Here is an 18,862-nt window from a genome sequence, read left to right on the forward strand (position 1 = left end):
GCAGTAGATCTTGCGTCATATTATCAGGCAAAATGCTTTTACCTACTATGTTTCAAAGTTTGGCGTCGTTGGCGAACAGTGATACCCTTCCTCTAAAGTCCTTGGGTCATATCTCTTATGAATAAGTTGAATAGAATCGGGCCCAAGACTGAGCCCTGCGGCACTCCACTGATCACGCCTGACGTTTTGGATGGGGTACCGTTTACCACCACCCTCTGAGAGAAAACCAGCAATTGGATAAGAAGGCCCTGGAAACACAGTTAAGAGTATAGACAGAAGGAAGTGCAGCCAGTGACTGAGAAAAGATGATTAGGAAAATAAAATAACCAGATAACAAAGGTAGGAATAATTTCATTTTAAATTTAGTGATTGAAATATGTCAGTTTTGAGAATTTACATCTGCTGTCTATATTTTGCACTGTTCAGGAAGAAATGCATTTTCTTTTTGTTCTTGTGTTGTACTGCATGCAAAGCCTGACATCTTAGGGTTTCATTTGTGTATAGTAGGTTTCATTTGTGTATTAGTTTATGGTCCTATATTTGCATAGGGTTTATCAGTGTTTCTGCATGTGTAATCAAGGCCTGGTGTTCTGGTAGGAATGAGTATCGAGAAGTATTATTGGTGTCATGGCCCCAAAGTAAGAACATATTTGTTGGCTCTCCTTCACCCTTTTTGGACCTAAAACAGTCCTCACTTAAAAATTAGCAAAAGCTGCAGTTAAATCATGTGACATGGCCAAGGCAGATTCACCTCTGTTTATTACTACTACTATTAATTTCTAGAGTGCTACAGACACACACAGCACTGTACAAAGTTATAAAGGAGACGGGCCCTGCTCGAATGAATTTGCAGTCTAATCAATCAAAACAAACAAAGCTGGGGTAGGGGTTACATCTAGCGGGATGTTTAAACTGCTGGCTAGGGTGGTGAGTAGAGTGGCAATCATTAAGAATAGCAGTTAACTACACTTTCAGTGCTATGACTAGGACGGAAGCCGACTGTTGAGGATGTAAAACATGACGAGTTTCAATGTGCTGAAGAAGCTTTTGAAATACTAGACATGCAAACTAGAAACTTGAATATTTATTTAACATTTATTCACGCTTAAGCTTTGATAAAGTGCCTAAAATAGTCAATTTGAGTCTGCAATTTATTATAAAACTAGTCTTTATGCCCTTTACATTAACGGGTGCTAGAATAGATGTCTGTCTGTCTTTCTTTCTCTCTCCTTGGCCGCTTTCTGTCTGTCTTTCTTTCCTCGGCTGTCCACCACCACCCCTTGCCTGCTCCCCCTGTCCAGCAGCAGCCCTTCTCCCTTTGTTTTACCTCCCCCCTGTCCAGCAGCACCTCTTCCCTGCTCCCCCTGTCCAGCAGTAGGTCTTCTCCCTTCCTTTTACCTCCCCCTGTCCAGCAGCACCTCTTCCCTGCTCCCCCTGTCCAGCAGTAGGCCTTCTCCCTTCCTTTTACCTCCCCCTGTCCAGCAGCACCTCTTCCCTGCTCCCCCTGTCCAGAAGTAGGCCTTCTCCCTTCCTTTTACCTCCCCCTGTCCAGCAGCACCTCTTCCCTGCTCCCCCTGTCCAGAAGTAGGTCTTCTCCCTTCCTTTTACCCCTCTCTCCTGTCCAGAAGCACCTTTTACCTGATCCCCCTGTCCAGCAGTAAGCCTTCTCCTTTCCCTGCTCCCCCTGTCCAGCATCCCCCCACAGCAGCCCCCTTTCCTTCTCCCCCTCCATTTCTTACCGGCATGGGACACATGATTGCTGTCTGCCCCCCCAGCACATTCCTCCCCCAAAGTAGCCCCCTTTCCCTCTCCCTCTCCCCTTCTTACCAGCATGACACAAACTGCCGCTTCTTACCACCTCGCAGTGCAGTGGGACACCTCGTAGTCGTTGCTGACACAAACCACTGCTGAATTCTAAGCTGCATGCACCGCAAGCCGCCTGAAGCTGCCCCACGCGCCGCAAACCTGCCTCCAATTGAATTCAGCATGGAGGCACACATCACGCTGTCGGGAACACAACTTTGTAAGTGCGCATGCATGCTTAGGGGTTTTATTATAGAGGATAACATAAAAAGTTACATGTAACATGTTTCAACAACATAGCATATTTTGAACATGGAGCATAACGTTAAAGCTTAGTTTCTGGTAGGACTGCTTAGCTGAGATGTTTCTTTGTATAATGTGAGAGACTCGCATGCGCCCTGGAGAAGATTCCTAACTCTTCTTCCCCTCTTCCTTTCCAAAACCAGAATAGAGGGCAACCAAAACTGCTCGTTTTCTTTCAGCTGAAAATGAAACTGAAATTGTTCACCAAGGGCCCAGCCCCTGACAGGAACAGCCCTCCCCCCAAAACTGGGGTCCATGGTACAGCCGCTGGTAGTCTAGCGCAGTGGTCCCCAACCATGTGCTGGAGGACCACTAGCCAGTCAGGTTTTCAGGATAGCCCTAATGAATATGCATGGGGCAGATCTGAACTCCTATCATCTTCATTACATGCAAATCTCTTTCATGCATATTCATTAGTACTATCCTGAAAACCTGACTGGCTGGTGGTCCTCCAGAACAGGATTGGGAGCCACTGGTTTAGTGGCTAGCTAGGGTAGGAGCGATTCCAAATCTTTTAACCCATAAATCTTGCCATTGAAGGTTTTCTACTTTTTTAAAATTAGTAGCGGGGGCAGAGAGAAAGGAACCCTTTACAGAAAGTCCCAGTGCATTTTTCTGTGGGAGAAGTTAAACAACTGCAGTATGTAGTAGGTAACTGATTAAAAAATTAAACCTTTAAAGCTGCCTTACCTTCTCATCTCTTCTCCTGATCAGTTAATAAAGCACAGACGTGCACCAGTGCGCGCACACACAAGCCAATCTCAGCATGCTCTCCTCACTTGTATCTCTTTCCTGCTAAGATGACATATTTGCACTGTATTTTTTCTGTTTTGCTTTGTATTTCCCAATGTGACATTTATGCTGAAGAGGTAATATGAATATAATTGGTGCTCTAGTGAATTTCCACTCCAGTCTGACTCGCAGAAGTGTTACATCTCAGAATTCTTAGACATGCTTTTAGGACTCATTTTCTATTTCAAAATTTCAAGCTACTTACACAGATTAGCTTCTGAACAGGTTTGTTTCTTTACATAGCATCCAGTTTGGCATGTGTGCTGTAAAGGGCAGGGTCCTAAAATGACTTTCCAGTCTGTCACTCTGACTTTAGCCAGTTGTTCCATACATTAAAGGGAACTTGGCTAAAGTTGATCTGGCTCTCAGAATATCACAGAGCAAAAGCGCAGCTGCTGCCAGTAGCAGTCTGATAATAGACGAGCTTAGTTATTTACTGGGATTTGTGCACTCGAACTCTTACACATAAAGAACTTATGAAATCAGAAAGTATGAGGATAAAAGAGATCTCTTTGCGACGAGATCCGGATCTGAGAAAGGAATTGGCTTTTCTAGCTCAGGGTTGTGATTTTGTCTTGCCGTCGAGATTCAAGAAAAGAATTACAGCCTTCCAACAGATTCAGGTTTGCTTCTTAATTCTTTCCCTTTCCTTTTTTTAAAATAATCTTTTAGCTTTTCTTTTTGTCTGAACATTTACACTGGTATACAGGATGGGTTTTATATTTTGGTAACGTGTGCTTGGAGAAAATGCCACGAGATTGCTATTTGTTTGTTTTCTCTCCTATTTCATTTTGACTAGGAATTTTTCATTATGCACTGCTGTGATTATGCCATATTTTTACTTACTTTTGTGTGTTTTCAAGAAGTTCTATAGAAATTTTGAGTGTGGAGCATAGTAGAATAACTTTCAAAAATCCTTTCCATATGGTGAATAATGTTAAACTATTTTGGGTCACCTTTTAGATTGCACTTATCAAAGACTATGTTAAGTATTCTTGGAAGCACTTTAGATGTTAAATTTATGTTAACACATGGTTGTTTGCCAGGGATTCTAAATATCATTCAGGACTTGCTCTCCATGTTGCAGTACATTTGCTGTTTACTCTTGCTTTCTCTCCCATACCTGTGTGGGGTTTTTTTTGCGAGCTTTTTTTTTGGTTGGGGGTTTTGGGGGGAAGGGGCAATAGCATAGCTCTGACATAGCTGGTAAGAGAACAGCAGTCAACACTGAGCTTTGAATCACATGTGCACACACACACTCAAGGCCAGCTGCATTCAACTGCTTCTGACAGGAAATTTGTCAGAGGGATTGGGATGCTGCATGACTGAAGCATCCATGGATACTCAAAAGGCTCTGAGCCATTTTTTTTTCTTGCTCAGGCCCAGGATAGAAGTAGGGTGACAGTGATGATAGGGGTGGGAATGGGGGAAGGAGAGATGTTATACTACAAGAGGGTGTATGGCTGCTGAAGGTTCATATATGATGTAGGATGCCCTTGATCCAGTAGTGCTCTTCTTCTCCGACATGTCTTCACTCTCTCTTCCAGCTCCGTTCTTCAGTCATCTGCCCCTTCATTTCCCCATAGTTTTTATTTCCTCTCACCTCTTACTTTTCATGCCAAGCACTTGCTCATCAACCCTAAAGATAATTGTACTGTTACCACCCATTCCCAGACCTTGATTTTAATGCCTTCTAGTTCTCCTAATTTATCTGTCTGAGAAAATGCACTTTTTCAGCCAAGCAAGTTCCATATACAGTCAAACGTCGATTTACGAGTGCACTGGTTTTGGCGCCTTGGAAACCGAGCTTGACTCGATTTACGAGTGCCCCCCCCCCCCACGATCCGGCATCCCCCACCCCTCACATCGCCCTCCCTCGCGATCCTACATCCCCCGCCGAGCACCCAAATAACATCCCTTACCCCGATTTGGCACCGGCACCAGCACCAACGCACAGGACATGCTGATGCCTGAAGATCCTCCCTCTGGGCTGGGCTGGGCTGGGCTGGACTGAGCATCGAAGATCCTCCCTCTGGGCTGGACTGAGAATCGAAGATCCTCCCTCTTGGCTGGGCTGGACTTAGCATCAAAGATCCTCCCTCTTGGCTTGGCTGGGCTGGACTGGGCCTTGAGCATTTGCATATGCTCAAGGCCTTCTGGTCTCGCTCTCTCCACTGAATAGACAAGGTTTTGAAAATGTATTCACATCTAGGGAATGGATCATTATTGGCTTCTTTCACACAGGCACCGTTTTCTTTGATAGATGTTTGCTGTCCTCCCTTTTTTTTGTCCTAGATACAGTGGCGTACCTAGCATATGTGACACCCATCATTTTTGACACCCCATCATCTGTATGAAAAATATGATTTTTAGTAACAATCCACATATTGCACAACAAGAGTGTACCTAGGAAAAGGCAGCATCTTAAACACTGCAGTGAGCACTAGAACACTAACACACACAATGTAAAACTAAACAAGCTAAACAAGCCAGATCCTGCATAGTCAATTGATCCTGTACAGTCAATGCCAATAAAATCCATGTCCTTTTCATACACACAGAACAGAGATACACCCTCGTCCAATATGGAATAATCACAAACTAAAAATAGAAATATGTAGACAAAAGCTAAACTAAACTGCCAAGAAACCATACTCTGCGAACAATGCAATACCACAGAAACAGTGACACATCTCTCTTAATACTGTGCAAAATATAAAGACAGTAGATGTAAATTTGAAAAAACTGATACATAATAATCACCACTATACAAATTAAATAGAAATAAAACAAATAATGAGAAATAAGAAAATACCATTTTATTGGACTAATCCATTTTTCAATTAGCTTTCAGAGGCCAAATCTTTCTTCAGAACAGTACAATATACTGCTGTTATGGTGTCCTGTCCCGACCTGAGGAAAGGGGTTTAGTCCCCCCAAATTTCCTTATTTCCATTTCCTATTTATAAACTTTTATCAGTACAGCAATACTATTTGATTCTATATAAAGCAACAAAAAAATCTTTCTACCTTTTGTTGTTTCTGCTTTAATCATCTTATCTTTGCTCTCTTCTTTCTGTACAGCATTTGTCCTCTCTCACTTCCATGCAACATCTGCCCTCTCTTTGCCCCTTCCACCCAGCTTCTGCCCTCTCTCTGCCTCCTATCTGCCCCTTCCACCAAGCTTCTGCCCTCTCTCTCTCTGCCCCTTCCACCCAACTTCTGCCCTTTCTCTCTGCCCCTTACACCTACTGCCCACACTCTCTCTACGCCTTCCATCCACTGTCCACCCTCTCTCTCTCTCTCTCTTCCATATGGCATCTTCCCTCTTTCTATGTCCCTTTAATAAACTGTATATCCTGTGCCCCTTCTCTTCTTTGTACATGATTCATTTCAGCTTCACTGCCTCTCCATTTTTCTGTCTCTACCCCCTCCTTTATGCTTTGGTATCTCTCTCTTCTCCTTTCCTTCTTTCCCTCTCCACACCATGGGCTGGCATCTCTGTCTCCTTCCTTTCCCTCCCCCCCATGCCCTGGCATCTCTCTCCCTCCGGTCTGACATTTGTCTCCTTAGTTTCCCTTCCCTCCCCCCCATGCCCTGGCATCTCTCTCCTCACCTTCCAACTCCCCTCCTTCCACCTCCCCCTCCATTATCTGGCATAGTGTAAAGGAGGACTTGGGACTGAGTGTGTATGTTTTGAAAAAGGACCTAAGGACGCATTGCAGGGACCAAGGGCACAAATGGAACTCGTAAGCGGCACCAACACAGAACAACAGGAGCCAGAGGGGCAAAGACTTTGTGAAATAGAGCCCAGAACTGAGTGGGAATTACGAGAACAAGAGGTGCAGGGGATACAGGCTGAGGACGTCACAGACACACAGCAGCAGGAGGAGGATGAAGCTCGGGGGCTGGCAAACCATGAGGAGGACTGCAGGAGTACCAAAACACGAGGAAAACAAAAAGAGAGGGCAAAAAACTGGGTCTTAAACTGCCTGTACACAAATGCTAGGAGCCTGAGGGCCAAAATGGGAGAACTAGAAATCACTGCCAGCAAAAAGGACCTAGACATAATTGGAGTCACAGAAACGTGGTGGACTGAGGAAAATCAATGGGATGTGGCCATACAACGGTACAAACTATACAGGAGAGACAGGGCACATAAAAAGGGTGGAGGAATAGCGCTGTACATAAAAGACTCCATACCCTCAACCAGGATGGAAACAACAGTACGGGCGGATGGCTTGGAATCACTATGGGTTAAGCTACAGGGAGGAACTGGGGCAGACATTAAATTGGGTCTGTACTACCGCCCACCTGGACAACCTGAAGAAATCGACCAGGACCTGGAGGCAGAACTAAGGCAGGTATGCAGAAGCGGAAATGTGGTGGTGATGGGGGACTTCAACTATCCTGGGATAGACTGGAGTATTGGGCACTCAAACTGCGCAAGGGAGACCAATTTCCTAGAGGTCACGAGGGACTGTTTCATGGAGCAACTGGTCACGGAACCAACACGGGGTGACGCTACTCTTGACCTAATCTTCAACGGACTAGGGGGTCAAGCAAAGGAGGTGACAGTATTAGCCCCGCTAGGTAACAGTGATCACAACACGATCCAGTGCAGGCTAGAAATTGGATCATCAAAGGGGAAAAGAACCACAATGACGGCACTCAACTTCAAAAAAGGAAATTATGATGCCATGAGGGAAATGGTGGGAAAGAAACTCAAAGGCAACATAGGGAAGATGGAATCCGTAGAAAAAGCCTGGACCTTACTCAAGGGAACTGTGCACGAAGCGCAAAACCTGTGCATCCCTAAGTTCAGGAAAGGGTGCAAAAAAAATAGAACAAAAAACCCAGTGTGGATAACAAATGCAGTGAAGAAGGCGATAAGCGACAAGAAAGCATCGTTCAGAAAATGGAAAAAAGACCAAACAGAGGAGAACCAAAAAGTGCACAAAGAACACCAGAAGGAGTGTCACCGAGTGGTTAGAAAAGCAAAAAGAGAATACGAAGAGAGACTGGCAGAGGAAGCAACAAACTTCAAGTCGTTATTCAGATACGTCAAGGGGAAGCAACCGGCAAGAGAAGAAGTGGGATCATTGGATGATGGAGATAGAAAGGGAGTAGTAAAAGAAGAGAAAGAGATAGCTGACAGGTTAAATGAGTTCTTCACGTCAGTCTTCACGGTGGAGAATACAACCAACATTTCGGAACCCGAGGAGATCGCAATAGGAGACCAAGATGATAAACCGGTCAATTTTGAGGTAAGCCAGACTAAAGAGCGACAAATCGCCAGGTCCGGACGGCATTCACCCAAGGGTACTCAAGGAACTAAAAAACGAAATAGCGGAGCCACTTCGACAGATATACAGCCTATCCTTAAAAACTGGAGAGATCCGGAGGATTGGAAAATAGCAAATGTTACGCCCATCTTCAAGAAGGGCTCAAGGGGCGACCCGGTAAACTACAGGCCGGTGAGCCTGACCTCAGTCCCGGGAAAGATGATGGAGGCACTAATTAAAGACAGCATCTGTGAACACACCGAAAAAAATGGGCAGCTAAAACCGAGTCAACATGGCTTCTGCAAGGGCAGGTCATGCTTCACCAACTTATTGTACTTCTTTGAGGGGGTGAACAACCAGGTGGATAAAGGGGAATCTATAGACATCATTTACCTTGACTTCCAAAAAGCCTTCGACAAGGTACCACACGAGAGACTGCTTAAGAAGATATGGAACCACGGGGTGCAAGGGGAGGTCCACCGATGGATCAGAAACTGGCTGGCAAACAGGAAGCAGAGGGTTGGAATAAAGGGCCATTATTCAGGCTGGAAAGGGGTCACGAGCGGAGTTCCACAGGGGTCGGTGCTAGGACCGCTCCTGTTCAATATTTACATAAACGACTTAGAGGCGGGAACCAAGTGTGAGGTCATTAAATTTGCAGATGACACCAAACTATACAGCAGGGCTCAAATCAGGGAAGACTGTGAAGATCTCCAAAAGGATCTAACGCAGCTGGAAAAGTGGGCCGAAAAATGGCAAATGAGCTTCAACATAGGGAAATGCAAGGTCATGCACGTGGGGAAAAAGAACCCGATGTTCACATACAGAATGGGGGGAACACCGCTAGGGGTCAGTAACCTGGAGAGAGACCTGGGAGTGATGGTAGACGCAACACTGAAGGCATCGGCGCAGTGCGCCACAGCCTCAAAGAAAGCAAACAGAATGTTGGGTATCATTAAGAAGGGTATTACGACCAGGACGAAGGAAGTCATCATGCCACTGTATCGTGCAATGGTGCGGCCGCATCTGGAGTACTGTGTCCAGTACTGGTCGCTGTACCTCAAGAAGGACATGGCAGTACTTGAGGGAGTACAGAGAAGAGCAACTAAACTGATAAAGGGAATGGAAAATCTCCCATATACCGACAGATTGAAGCAGTTGGGACTTTTCTCACTAGAAAAGCGGAGACTTAGAGGAGACATGATAGAAACCTTCAAGATCCTGAAGGGCATAGAAAAAGTAGACAGGGACAGATTTTTCAAATTAAGGGACACCACAAGTACAAGGGGGCACTCGGAGAAATTGAAAGGGGACAGGTTTAGAACAAACGCTAGGAAGTTCTTTTTCACTCAGAGGGTGGTGGATACATGGAACGCGCTTCCAGAGGCTGTTGTAGACAACAAAACATTAAATGGTTTCAAAGAAGGTTTGGATAGATTCCTAGAAGAAAAAGGGATTGAAGGGTATAGATAGGTATAGACCACTACTCAGGCGATGGGCCTGATGGGCCGCCGCGGGAGCGGACCGCTGGGCAGGATGGACCTATGGTCTGACTCAGCGGAGGCAACTTCTTATGTTCTTATATCCTCTTCTTCCTTTCTCTCTCTCTCTCCCTCCCTCCCTCCTTCCTTCCTTTCCCCTGGTCTGGGATCTGTCTCCTTCCCTCCCCCTGCCCTGGCATCTCCTTCCTACTCCATGGTCTGGTATCTCATTCTTTCCTTTCCCTCCCTCCTATGGACTTGGCATCTCTCGTTCCTCTCTCTCCCCAATTGGGTGCTGCAGCAGCATCATTTCTCTCCCCCTTCCCTGTGCAGCAGCATCATTTCTCTTCTCCCTTCTCGCTGCAGCATTTCTCTTCCCCCCCTTCCCTGTGCAGCTGCAGCATTTCTCTTCCCCCCTTCCCTGTGTAGAAGCATCATTTCTCTTCCCCCTTCTCTGTTCAGCTGCAGCATTTCTCTTCCCCCCCTTCTCTGTGCAGCTGCAGCATTTCTCTTCCCTCCTTTTCTGAGCAACAGCATTTCTCTCCCTCTTCCCCTTCCCTGTGTAGCAGCAGCATTTCTCTCCCTCCTCCCCTTTCCTGTGTAGTAGCTGCAGCAGCAGCATTTCTCTCCCTCTTCCCCCTTCCCTGTGTAGCAGCAGCATTTCTCTCCCTCCTCCCCTTTCCTGTGTAGTAGCAGCAGCAGCAGCATTTCTCTCCCTCTTCCCCTTTACTATGCAGCAGCATTTCTCTCCCTCCCCCCTTCCCCGTGCAGCAGCATCATTTTTCTCCCTCCCCCTTCCTGTGCAGCAGCATTTCTCTCCCTCTCCCCCTTCTCTGTGCAGCAGCAGCATTTCTAGCCGGTTCATTGTTACAGCCAGTTTTCCATTCAAAGCCGTGGGTGTCGACACCTCATGCGATCTGTGGCTGCATTGGAAGCCTTCTCTCTGATGTCGTGATGTTAGAGGGAACATTTCTGATGCAGCTGTGGATCGCGCAAGGAGCCGATGCCCGTGGCTTTGAGTGGAAAACCACTGCAGCAGGGGAACCGGCCAGAAGCTAAACACCCGCCGGAGCGAGCACAAATTGGGCCGCGGACACCCCTGATTTAAAGTTTACTGCCATTGCCACTGGTTAAGGAAAGCAGCAGCGGCAGAATAGGGAAGGTGACTGGGGCGTGCACCCGGGGCAGTCCGCACCCCCCCCCCCTTGGTATGCCACTGCCTAGAAAGTTCAAGTTTTATCTAGTTCTTTTTTTAAAATTTTGTTATGTGAAATTCAGTATCTTGTTGCTTGCATATTCATTATTAGAACATAAGTGATTCCTTTTGGGGAGGTTCTATCTGTATACATACTGGAGGTCATTTTAGAAGCATCTAGACATATAAATGAAAACTTCCTTGTAGTCTCAGGCTGCACTGTTCCGAACATCTGGATGTTAACCCTTCCTACCAGCAGATGGAGGTAGAGAAAGCTAGGCTTTTCTAGTGAACTCAATGGTATAACCTGCTTGTGCTCTGGGAAAGTTCCAGTATTTTTCTCTAACTCTAATAAATGGTAGAATATTCAGGCTGGTGTTCCAGATCCCTGGCCTAAATCATTGCTTTGTTGGCTGAGGTCACACAGTGAGGTGAGCCTAATGGCTGTTCCTATGTTCCCTGATTTCTGGATCAGACCTGGTTGAATATGGAACCCTGCTCTACTGCCCCCAGCCAAGCTGTGTTGCTTGGCCCTATGGGACCCTGCTAGAGGGAAGCAGGTCCCCCTTTTCCTCACCCTTCCTAGACAGCACTCCCTGTTTAAGTGTTCCTTCCCTGAGCTTCCTTCAGCTTCCAAGCACATAAACAAATTCCAGTTGCTCTGTATGGCTAACTTTTATCCCTCTATTTGGTGTAACATTAAAAAAAAAAAAAAAAAACTCCAACAAAAATACTTTGGAGAGCAGCTGAGAGTCAGATGTTGACCTGTGAAGGGAGACAGATCTGCATATGTTTGCTGTGTGGGCATGCCTGCAGGCAGACACTGAGTAGTCTGCAGGAACTGGCAACTTAGTATAGTTGGGGTTTAGTATTGTGGGGCTTTGGCGTGGGATGCCTAGTCTGTGGCTCTGAGGCTCGTTTTCAAGAATATCTGGGATTGATGTCACGGGCTCTAGACAACACAGTGTTTAGAAAGTTTGTCAGAGTGTGTAAATTACTTATAGTATTTGTGTTGACAAACAACATCTTGAAAGTTTTGTTGCAAGTGAATTGAAAAAGATTACAAGGTCAGAATGGCTCAGGAATGGCAAAGTGAATTTCGTTTTTCAAATGATTTCAGAACTGAACTAGTACAAGCCCCTGGGCAAGATGGATTTGATAACTCTGAATGGATTGATTTATTAAAGGAGTATAAAAACTTTACATGATGGGAATCACACAGTGCTGCACTGGTGGATTACTGCAAAAGTGAAATAATACCATGTGGTTTAAGAATGCAAAGAAGTCCCAAGTTTGTTCCCTAATGATGATTTTGTGAATAAATGGAACTGTGTTTTGAATCGGTGCGCGCTCAACTTGATGTTGTTGCTCATACAGACACTCAAAAGTAAAATGGAAATAGAATTGCCTAAGTTGGAAGAGAAAAAATCAACTTTGAGTGTAGGAGCAGAGTATGAAGGATTTTTGAATGATTTTAATTCCCAGTTGGAAAAATTTCAGAAAGAGTTATGGAGAGATAAGATTAAAAAACTTTCAAGAGATCAGAGAGACTACAAAGAGGGATATGTGTGTAGTTGGATGGAGATTAATTCGGATGGAACTGGAAACAGTAGTACCAAGAATAAACAAACTAAAAATGTGAAGATTGATTTATCTTCAGATGCCACAAGTGGCAATGATGATGAAAGTGAGAAGGAGGGGCTAGGTCAGACCCGGGGCTGGGGCACAATTCGATGCAATCAATGCAGTTGGAATGCCCGAGGCAAAAGGGGGCAACCCAAGCCTAGAGGGGGGAAAACCCAACACACGAGCACGGCAGAGACAAGACTCTCTATAATTAATTTATCGGACTATCAATTATCTGCTGAAGGAACTGCACTTTGAGTAAAGGGTTATCATTTGTTCCTACTCGGAGGTATGATCCCTTTCTTGCTAGAGTAGATTTGACTAAGTTTATGCATTCAATTTCTATTAAACAATATTTTTTTGGTAAGCCTGATAATGTAAGAACATTTTCAGATGTGTGGCAGAAGAGTGTGTGGGTCCCTCCGGTTCCGGTAGATCCTATTTTGCAGGTATTCCATAAGTTGATTTTGCAAGATCTGGAGAAAATGGAGAAACAGAAATTTATCCCAGTTTGACTAGAGCGCAAGCTGCCACTCTTCAGCATCTACAGATGGAGCCCTCCATAGTAATAAGAAGAGCAGACAAAAGAGGGTCTGTAGTGATCTTGAACAAGGATTACTATATGGGGGAACTGGCTGATACTACTGTATACAAAGAGTTGGATCAGGATCCTACTGTGAATATTTTTGATCAATTGGAGTGTCTAGTAGACTCTGCTTTGGAACTGGGATTTTTGAGTGATAATGAGGGGAAGTTCCTATGGTTGAAAATCCCTACTACTATTTTCTATATTTTGCCTAAAGTCTATAAAAATGTAGAACGACCGCCGGGTTGACCTATTGTGTCCCCCAGAAATTCTATCTGAATGAATATGCAAGTATGTGGACAGTTTCCTCTGCCCATTGGTACCATTAGCTACCTCCTATATTAGAGAGATGACTCAATTTTTGAATATTTTAGAGCAATGGCAGAGACATACAGAGTTCATCTGGCTTGCAACGCTGGATGTACAATTTTTGTGTACATCTATCCCCTTCGATGAAGCTTATAACATGGTAGAAGCAGCGCTGGAAAACCTTCCACACCCTATGACTGTACCTACTGAATTTTTGATGCAATTGATTCATCTAGCTCTTCATAATAATTTTTTTATTTTCGATGACAAATGGTTTTTACAACTAAGAGGAGTCGCCATGGGCGCCTCATTTGCCCCATTGGTAGAAAATATTTTTATGGTTGCCTTTGAGTGTAAATTTGTATATACTAGCAGAAAATTTCAGTATGTTCGTTGCTGGGTTAGGTACATTGACAATATTTTTGTCATATGTATGGGGAGTTAACAAGAGCTACAAGATTTTGTACAAGAATTAAACAGCTATCATTCTACCATCAAATTTGACTGTAGTATGGACAAACAGTGTGTGACATTCCTTTATGTAAAAGTAACTCTTCAAGGAGGGTGCTTCTTTCCCTCTGTGTTTGTCAAGCATACTGACCGTAACACCTTGTTGGCGTTTGACAGTATGCATCCTGGCCATGTCAAGACAAGTATTCCTTTTTCTTAATTTATACGATACCGCTGGATTTGTGATTCTACTCATACAGGCTGCAGGGAGTTTAAAAAGGAAGTTGGAAGATCGGGGATATCCCAGACCTGCTGTATATAAGGCATTTAAAAGAGCTCTGTATAATGACCGTGATGCACTTCTACAAGATAGACAGAAATCTAGTATGGAGAACACCATGCAGTGCCTTTTGAAATTCAGCAGTTCATCTAATATTCTGGCCAAAGCTATACGTAAACATCTGTCCCTATTTGAATTGCATCCTGTTCTTTTACACATCCACTGCCAGGTAGTTTTTTCTAGGAATACGAATATAGCGGACATGGTCAGTAAGTCAGATGTTTGGTCTTGACGAAGGAGGGAGAGTGGGGGGCACACAAAATATAATCACTGCGAGGTGATGGAAGAATGGAAGGAGTTCTATTGGGCTAAGACTAGTTTCCGGATGCAGCTGAGACATAATAAGTCCTGTGACTCTGTGGGTGTTATATCATTAGATGCCCCTGTGATAAAATCTATGTGGGGCAAACATCTAGACCCTTCAAAACCCGCCTCATAGAACACCAGTTGTGTATTAATCATAAAAGAAAGCGAAACTCCGATGGTGCAACATTGTGTGAATGTAGGACACAGCTTTGAAGTTCTAAGATGTCTGATATTGGAACAACTGTTTTTGGTTAAGAGAGGTGGGATTTCAAAAGAAAATTAAGACAAAGAGAACAATTTTGGATTTATACTCTCCAATTAGTTGAACCCTGTGGGCTAAATAATTCTATTGAATGGCAAGCATTCTATTGAAAGATGCGGTTACTTTAAATCCTCCATCTGTAGCCTATCATGTGCTTTGGATGACGTGTTATACACGTCGGTGGGGGTGGTTAAATCTGCTTGCCTCTCCTGAGCCAGTGCCGTGGTGATGAAAGAAATGCTCTTTATTATTTTGTTGTGCTTGGCCCTTTTCTCCTGAGGCAGGGTAATGATGTGAAACAAGGCTCTTATTGAGGAAGGGTTTTGTATTTCTTGCCACTTGCCAGGAGTGCTGATGGAAGCTGCATAAAGAATAAGTTGGACTGCAGTGTTAAACAAGAGGATGTGATTATATGCCGATGCGAGTGCTAGTGGTGCTCCCGCATGAACAGATCAATGGGGGAGATCACTGAAGATTTCAAGTACAGCTCTAGTGAGGAAGTACAAGTGGATTGTGGACTTTGAACTGGGAATTATGTCGATGATAAAACACTTAGTGGAATAACTCCTGAATGGACGTCCCAACTTTGTGCAGCTATGTACTTGGTTTATTTTTTGTGTATTTGTGATATGTGGATGTGATTTTGTGCTTGTGTGTGTTTTTTGTATTGCCACACTTTTGAACACTGTTGTGTATTGGAGCTCTGTGTTATGTAAATCTCTACAACTGGATGCAGCACGTTTTTTTTCTCCCAGTTTGAGGTTTTTCCCCCCGTGACTGTTACCGGCTGTAAGAGGAGCCGATAATTGAAGCATGTCAGCTTGTTAGCTGAGAATTGTGGGGCTTTGGCATGGGATGCCTAGCTTGTGGCTCTGAGGTTCGTTTTCAAGAATATCTGGGATTGATGTCACGGGCTCTAGACAACACAGTGTTTAAAAAGTTTGTCAGAGTGTGTAAATAACTTAGTATAGTTGCCAGCTCTGTCTGCCCCTATGATGATCTGTTTCAGACTTCAGAAAAGACCTGGAAGTGGGGCGCCGTTGCTGCAAGTCATAAAAATAGCCATACTGGGTCAGACCAATGGTCCATCTAGCCCAGTATCCTGCTTTCAACAGTGGCTAATCCAGGCCAAAAATACCTGACATAAACCCCAAAAGTAGCAACATTCTATGCTACTGATCCCAGGGCATGCAGTGACTTCTTCCATGTCTATCTCAATAACAGACTAGGTGCTACGCACTGGACCTGCAACCATTTTGTCCTCCCTTTTCCTCTCCTGGGGCTTGGAGAGGTGGGGTGGGGGGCACATCTCTTCTACCCATCCAGTCTGTTTGCAGCGGGGACCCCATGCATTTTTTGACTTCAGAACTTAATCCAATTGGCTAAACAGGCTCTGCAGGCAAGAGGCCAGTTGATGCCAGCTGGAGTCACATTCCATGTGCCAAACACCATGGGAGTGGTTGGAGGGCTTCTGACTTTGAGTGAATCTGCTTTGATCCCTGAGGATCAGGAGGATCATTCGGATACCAGACCCCCTCAGACTCTGATTTTGAGGAGGATCCTTCCCCACAGAAAGAAAAAGAGAAGATTTTCACATGCCATTTTCCTCTTCTATCAGGAGGAACTTTCTTGTTTCATTAGTGAGGTAACATCTGCTCTGGGGATGCTCAAGGGTTCCACTTCATATCTCTGCAAGGAGGATTCTCTGTTGGAGAATCTCGCAGGGCCCTGAAGCATTTTTCTATCCAAGGCCTTCACTCACTTGAAGGAATGGAGGAATGAGAGTCTCTTGATGGGGCTAGTGCTGTAAAGCAGTGGCCCCCAACTTTTTTGACGCCAAGGACCGCTTTTATAGAAGCAAATTTTTCCAGGGACCAGGTTGGGGGGGGGAACAGGGGGATTTCGGGCGAGCTCGCAGGGCAGTTTTATACACAATATATATCTCATTTCTAGCAAAAAAAAAAGAAATTTCTACCTTTGTTGTTTCTGCTTTCCTCATTTTGTCATTCTCTTCCTTCCATTCACTGTCTGCCTTCTCTCTGCCTCTTCCGTATGGCATCTGCTTTATTTCTGTGCCTCTACCAGAAACTGTCTCTCCCTCCACTCCCAAAATTAGTCTGGCACCTATCTTCTTCCCCCATGGTCTAACATCTCTGTCTTCTTTTCTTCTATCTCTCACTCCCTCCCCCAGGTAGTTTTTAGCATTTCTCTCCTCCCTTCAGATCTGGTACCTGTCTCCTCCCCCTCCCCCAATGCTCCAGTATCTCTCTCTCCTCTCACTTCCTTTTCTTTTCTGCTCTTCCTTCTCAATTTGTTTTCTACCTCTTGTCCAGTCCTCAATTTCCCTTTCATTATGTCTACATACAGCTTGCCACCTCTTTCCCTCACCCCTTCCAGTATCTCACTAAATCTATCCTCTTCTCCCAATCCAGCATGTGCTCTTTATCCCCTCCTTCCATCCAGTATATGCTCACTCATTCCTCTCCACTTCCAGAATCTGCTCCCCTCTCTATCCTCTCCACTTCCTTCCAGAGTCTGCTCCTCTCTCTATCCTCTCCCCTCCCATCCAGAGTCTGCTCCCCTCTCTATCCTCCCATCCAGCGTCTGTTCTCCTCTCTTGCTCTCCCTTCCCATCCAGCATCTGCTTTCCTCTCTCTTTCCCCTCCTATCCATCTGCTCCCCTCTCTCTCTCTCCTCTCATCCAGCATCTGCTCCCCTTTCTCTCCTCCCCCTTCTCATCCAGCGTCTGCTCTCCTTTCTCCCCTCTCATCCAGCGTCTGCTCCCCATTCTCTCCTTCCCCCTCTCTTCTAGTGTCTGCTCCCCTTTCTCTCCTCCCACTCTCATCCAGTGGTCTGCTCCCCTTTCCTCCCCCCTCTCATCCAGTGTCTGCTCCCCCTTCTTTCCTCCCCTCTCTCGTCCAGTGTCTGCTCCCCTTTATCCTCCCCACGTCCTTCTAGCGTCTGCTACCTTTCTCTCCCCTTCCAACCAACATCTGTTCCCCTTTCTCTCCTCCCCACTTCCTTTTAGCATCTGCTCCCCTCTCTCTCTCCCCTTCCAACTAGCATCTGCTCCCCTTTCTCTCCTCTCCCCTTTCATCCAGCGTCTGCTCCCCTTTCTCTCCTCCCCACTTCCTTCTAGCATCTGCTCCCTCTCTCTCCACTTTCAGCATCTGTTCCCCTCTCTCTCCCCCCTTCGAACCAGCATCTGTTCCTTTTTCTCTCCTCCCCACTTCCTTCTAGCATCTACTCCTTCTCTCTCCACTTTCAGCGTCTGTTCCCCTCTCTCTCTCTCCCCTTCCAACTAGTATCTTCTCCCCTCCCCACTTCCATCCAGCATCTGCTCCTCCCCCTCTCTCTCCCTTTCAGCACCTGTTACCCTTCCCCCCCTCTCCCTCCACTTCCCTTCAACGCCACTGAACCTCTTCCCCTTGTCAGGTCACCTTTCTACCTTCCCCTCACCTTCGCAGGTGCTCTTCAGAGTTTTCTGTTTGAGTGTCCAGATGCAGCATCATTTTTACAAGTCCTGTGCGACTTCCCCAGAGCTTCTCTTCTGACGCAAGCCGCCCAGGCGGAAACAGGAAGTGCATCAGAGGAGACGCTTTGGGGCAGTCGTGCGGGATTTGTGAGAATGTTGCCGCGTCTAGACACTCAGAAATAAAAAAAACTCTGAAGTGCACCCATGACATTGCGGGGAAGAGATGCCCGTTGCTGGTAGTTCTCTCGCGGCCTGGTTGTCAGACGGCTGTGAATCGCTAGTGGACCGCGGACCGGGGGTTGAGGACCCCTGCCCTAGAGTGTCTATTTGCCTTTGCCCCCAAGTATGTTGAGAGGTACTGTCATAGTGGCCAGAAAAACAGAAGATGGCTATCTCTGTCCAAGGATAATAATAATAATTTTATTCTTATATACCGCCAAAGCCATAATAGTTTGAGGCAGTTTACAATAAGAAGAGCTGAACAATCAGTGAAAATAGGCACAGTGTAAAGTCATCGAATACATGTAAGCAGAATACAGAGAAAAGGCTTAAGAGTTCTTAGGTTACAAGTCGGTTAGAGTATAAAGAGATAGGGCTTTGAGTTCTTAGGTTACAAATCGGTTAAACAAGTTTGTTTTTACTAGTTTTC

At 45.4% G+C, this 18,862-nt stretch overlaps 1 protein-coding gene across 6 annotated transcripts in view; it reads left to right on the forward strand.

Annotated features, from left to right (window-relative positions):
- The window catches only part of LOC117359206 (serine/threonine-protein phosphatase 2A regulatory subunit B'' subunit beta-like), a 261,026-nt gene that overhangs the window by 41,401 nt on the left and 200,763 nt on the right, over positions 1 to 18,862 (forward strand). The window contains exon 1 of one of the 6 annotated variants that reach the window (XM_033941555.1): positions 3,317 to 3,521. The exons of the other annotated variants lie outside the window; for them this stretch is intronic. Within the exon in view, the coding sequence (XP_033797446.1) occupies positions 3,375 to 3,521 (147 nt within the window). The 5' untranslated portion in view covers positions 3,317 to 3,374. Of the gene's footprint in view, positions 1 to 3,316; positions 3,522 to 18,862 lie in introns of those variants that run through there. 6 annotated transcript variants of the gene reach the window in all.

Source organism: Geotrypetes seraphini, chromosome 4, assembly GCF_902459505.1.
Source record: "Geotrypetes seraphini chromosome 4, aGeoSer1.1, whole genome shotgun sequence".
NCBI classification, from domain to species: Eukaryota; Metazoa; Chordata; class Amphibia; order Gymnophiona; family Dermophiidae; genus Geotrypetes; species Geotrypetes seraphini.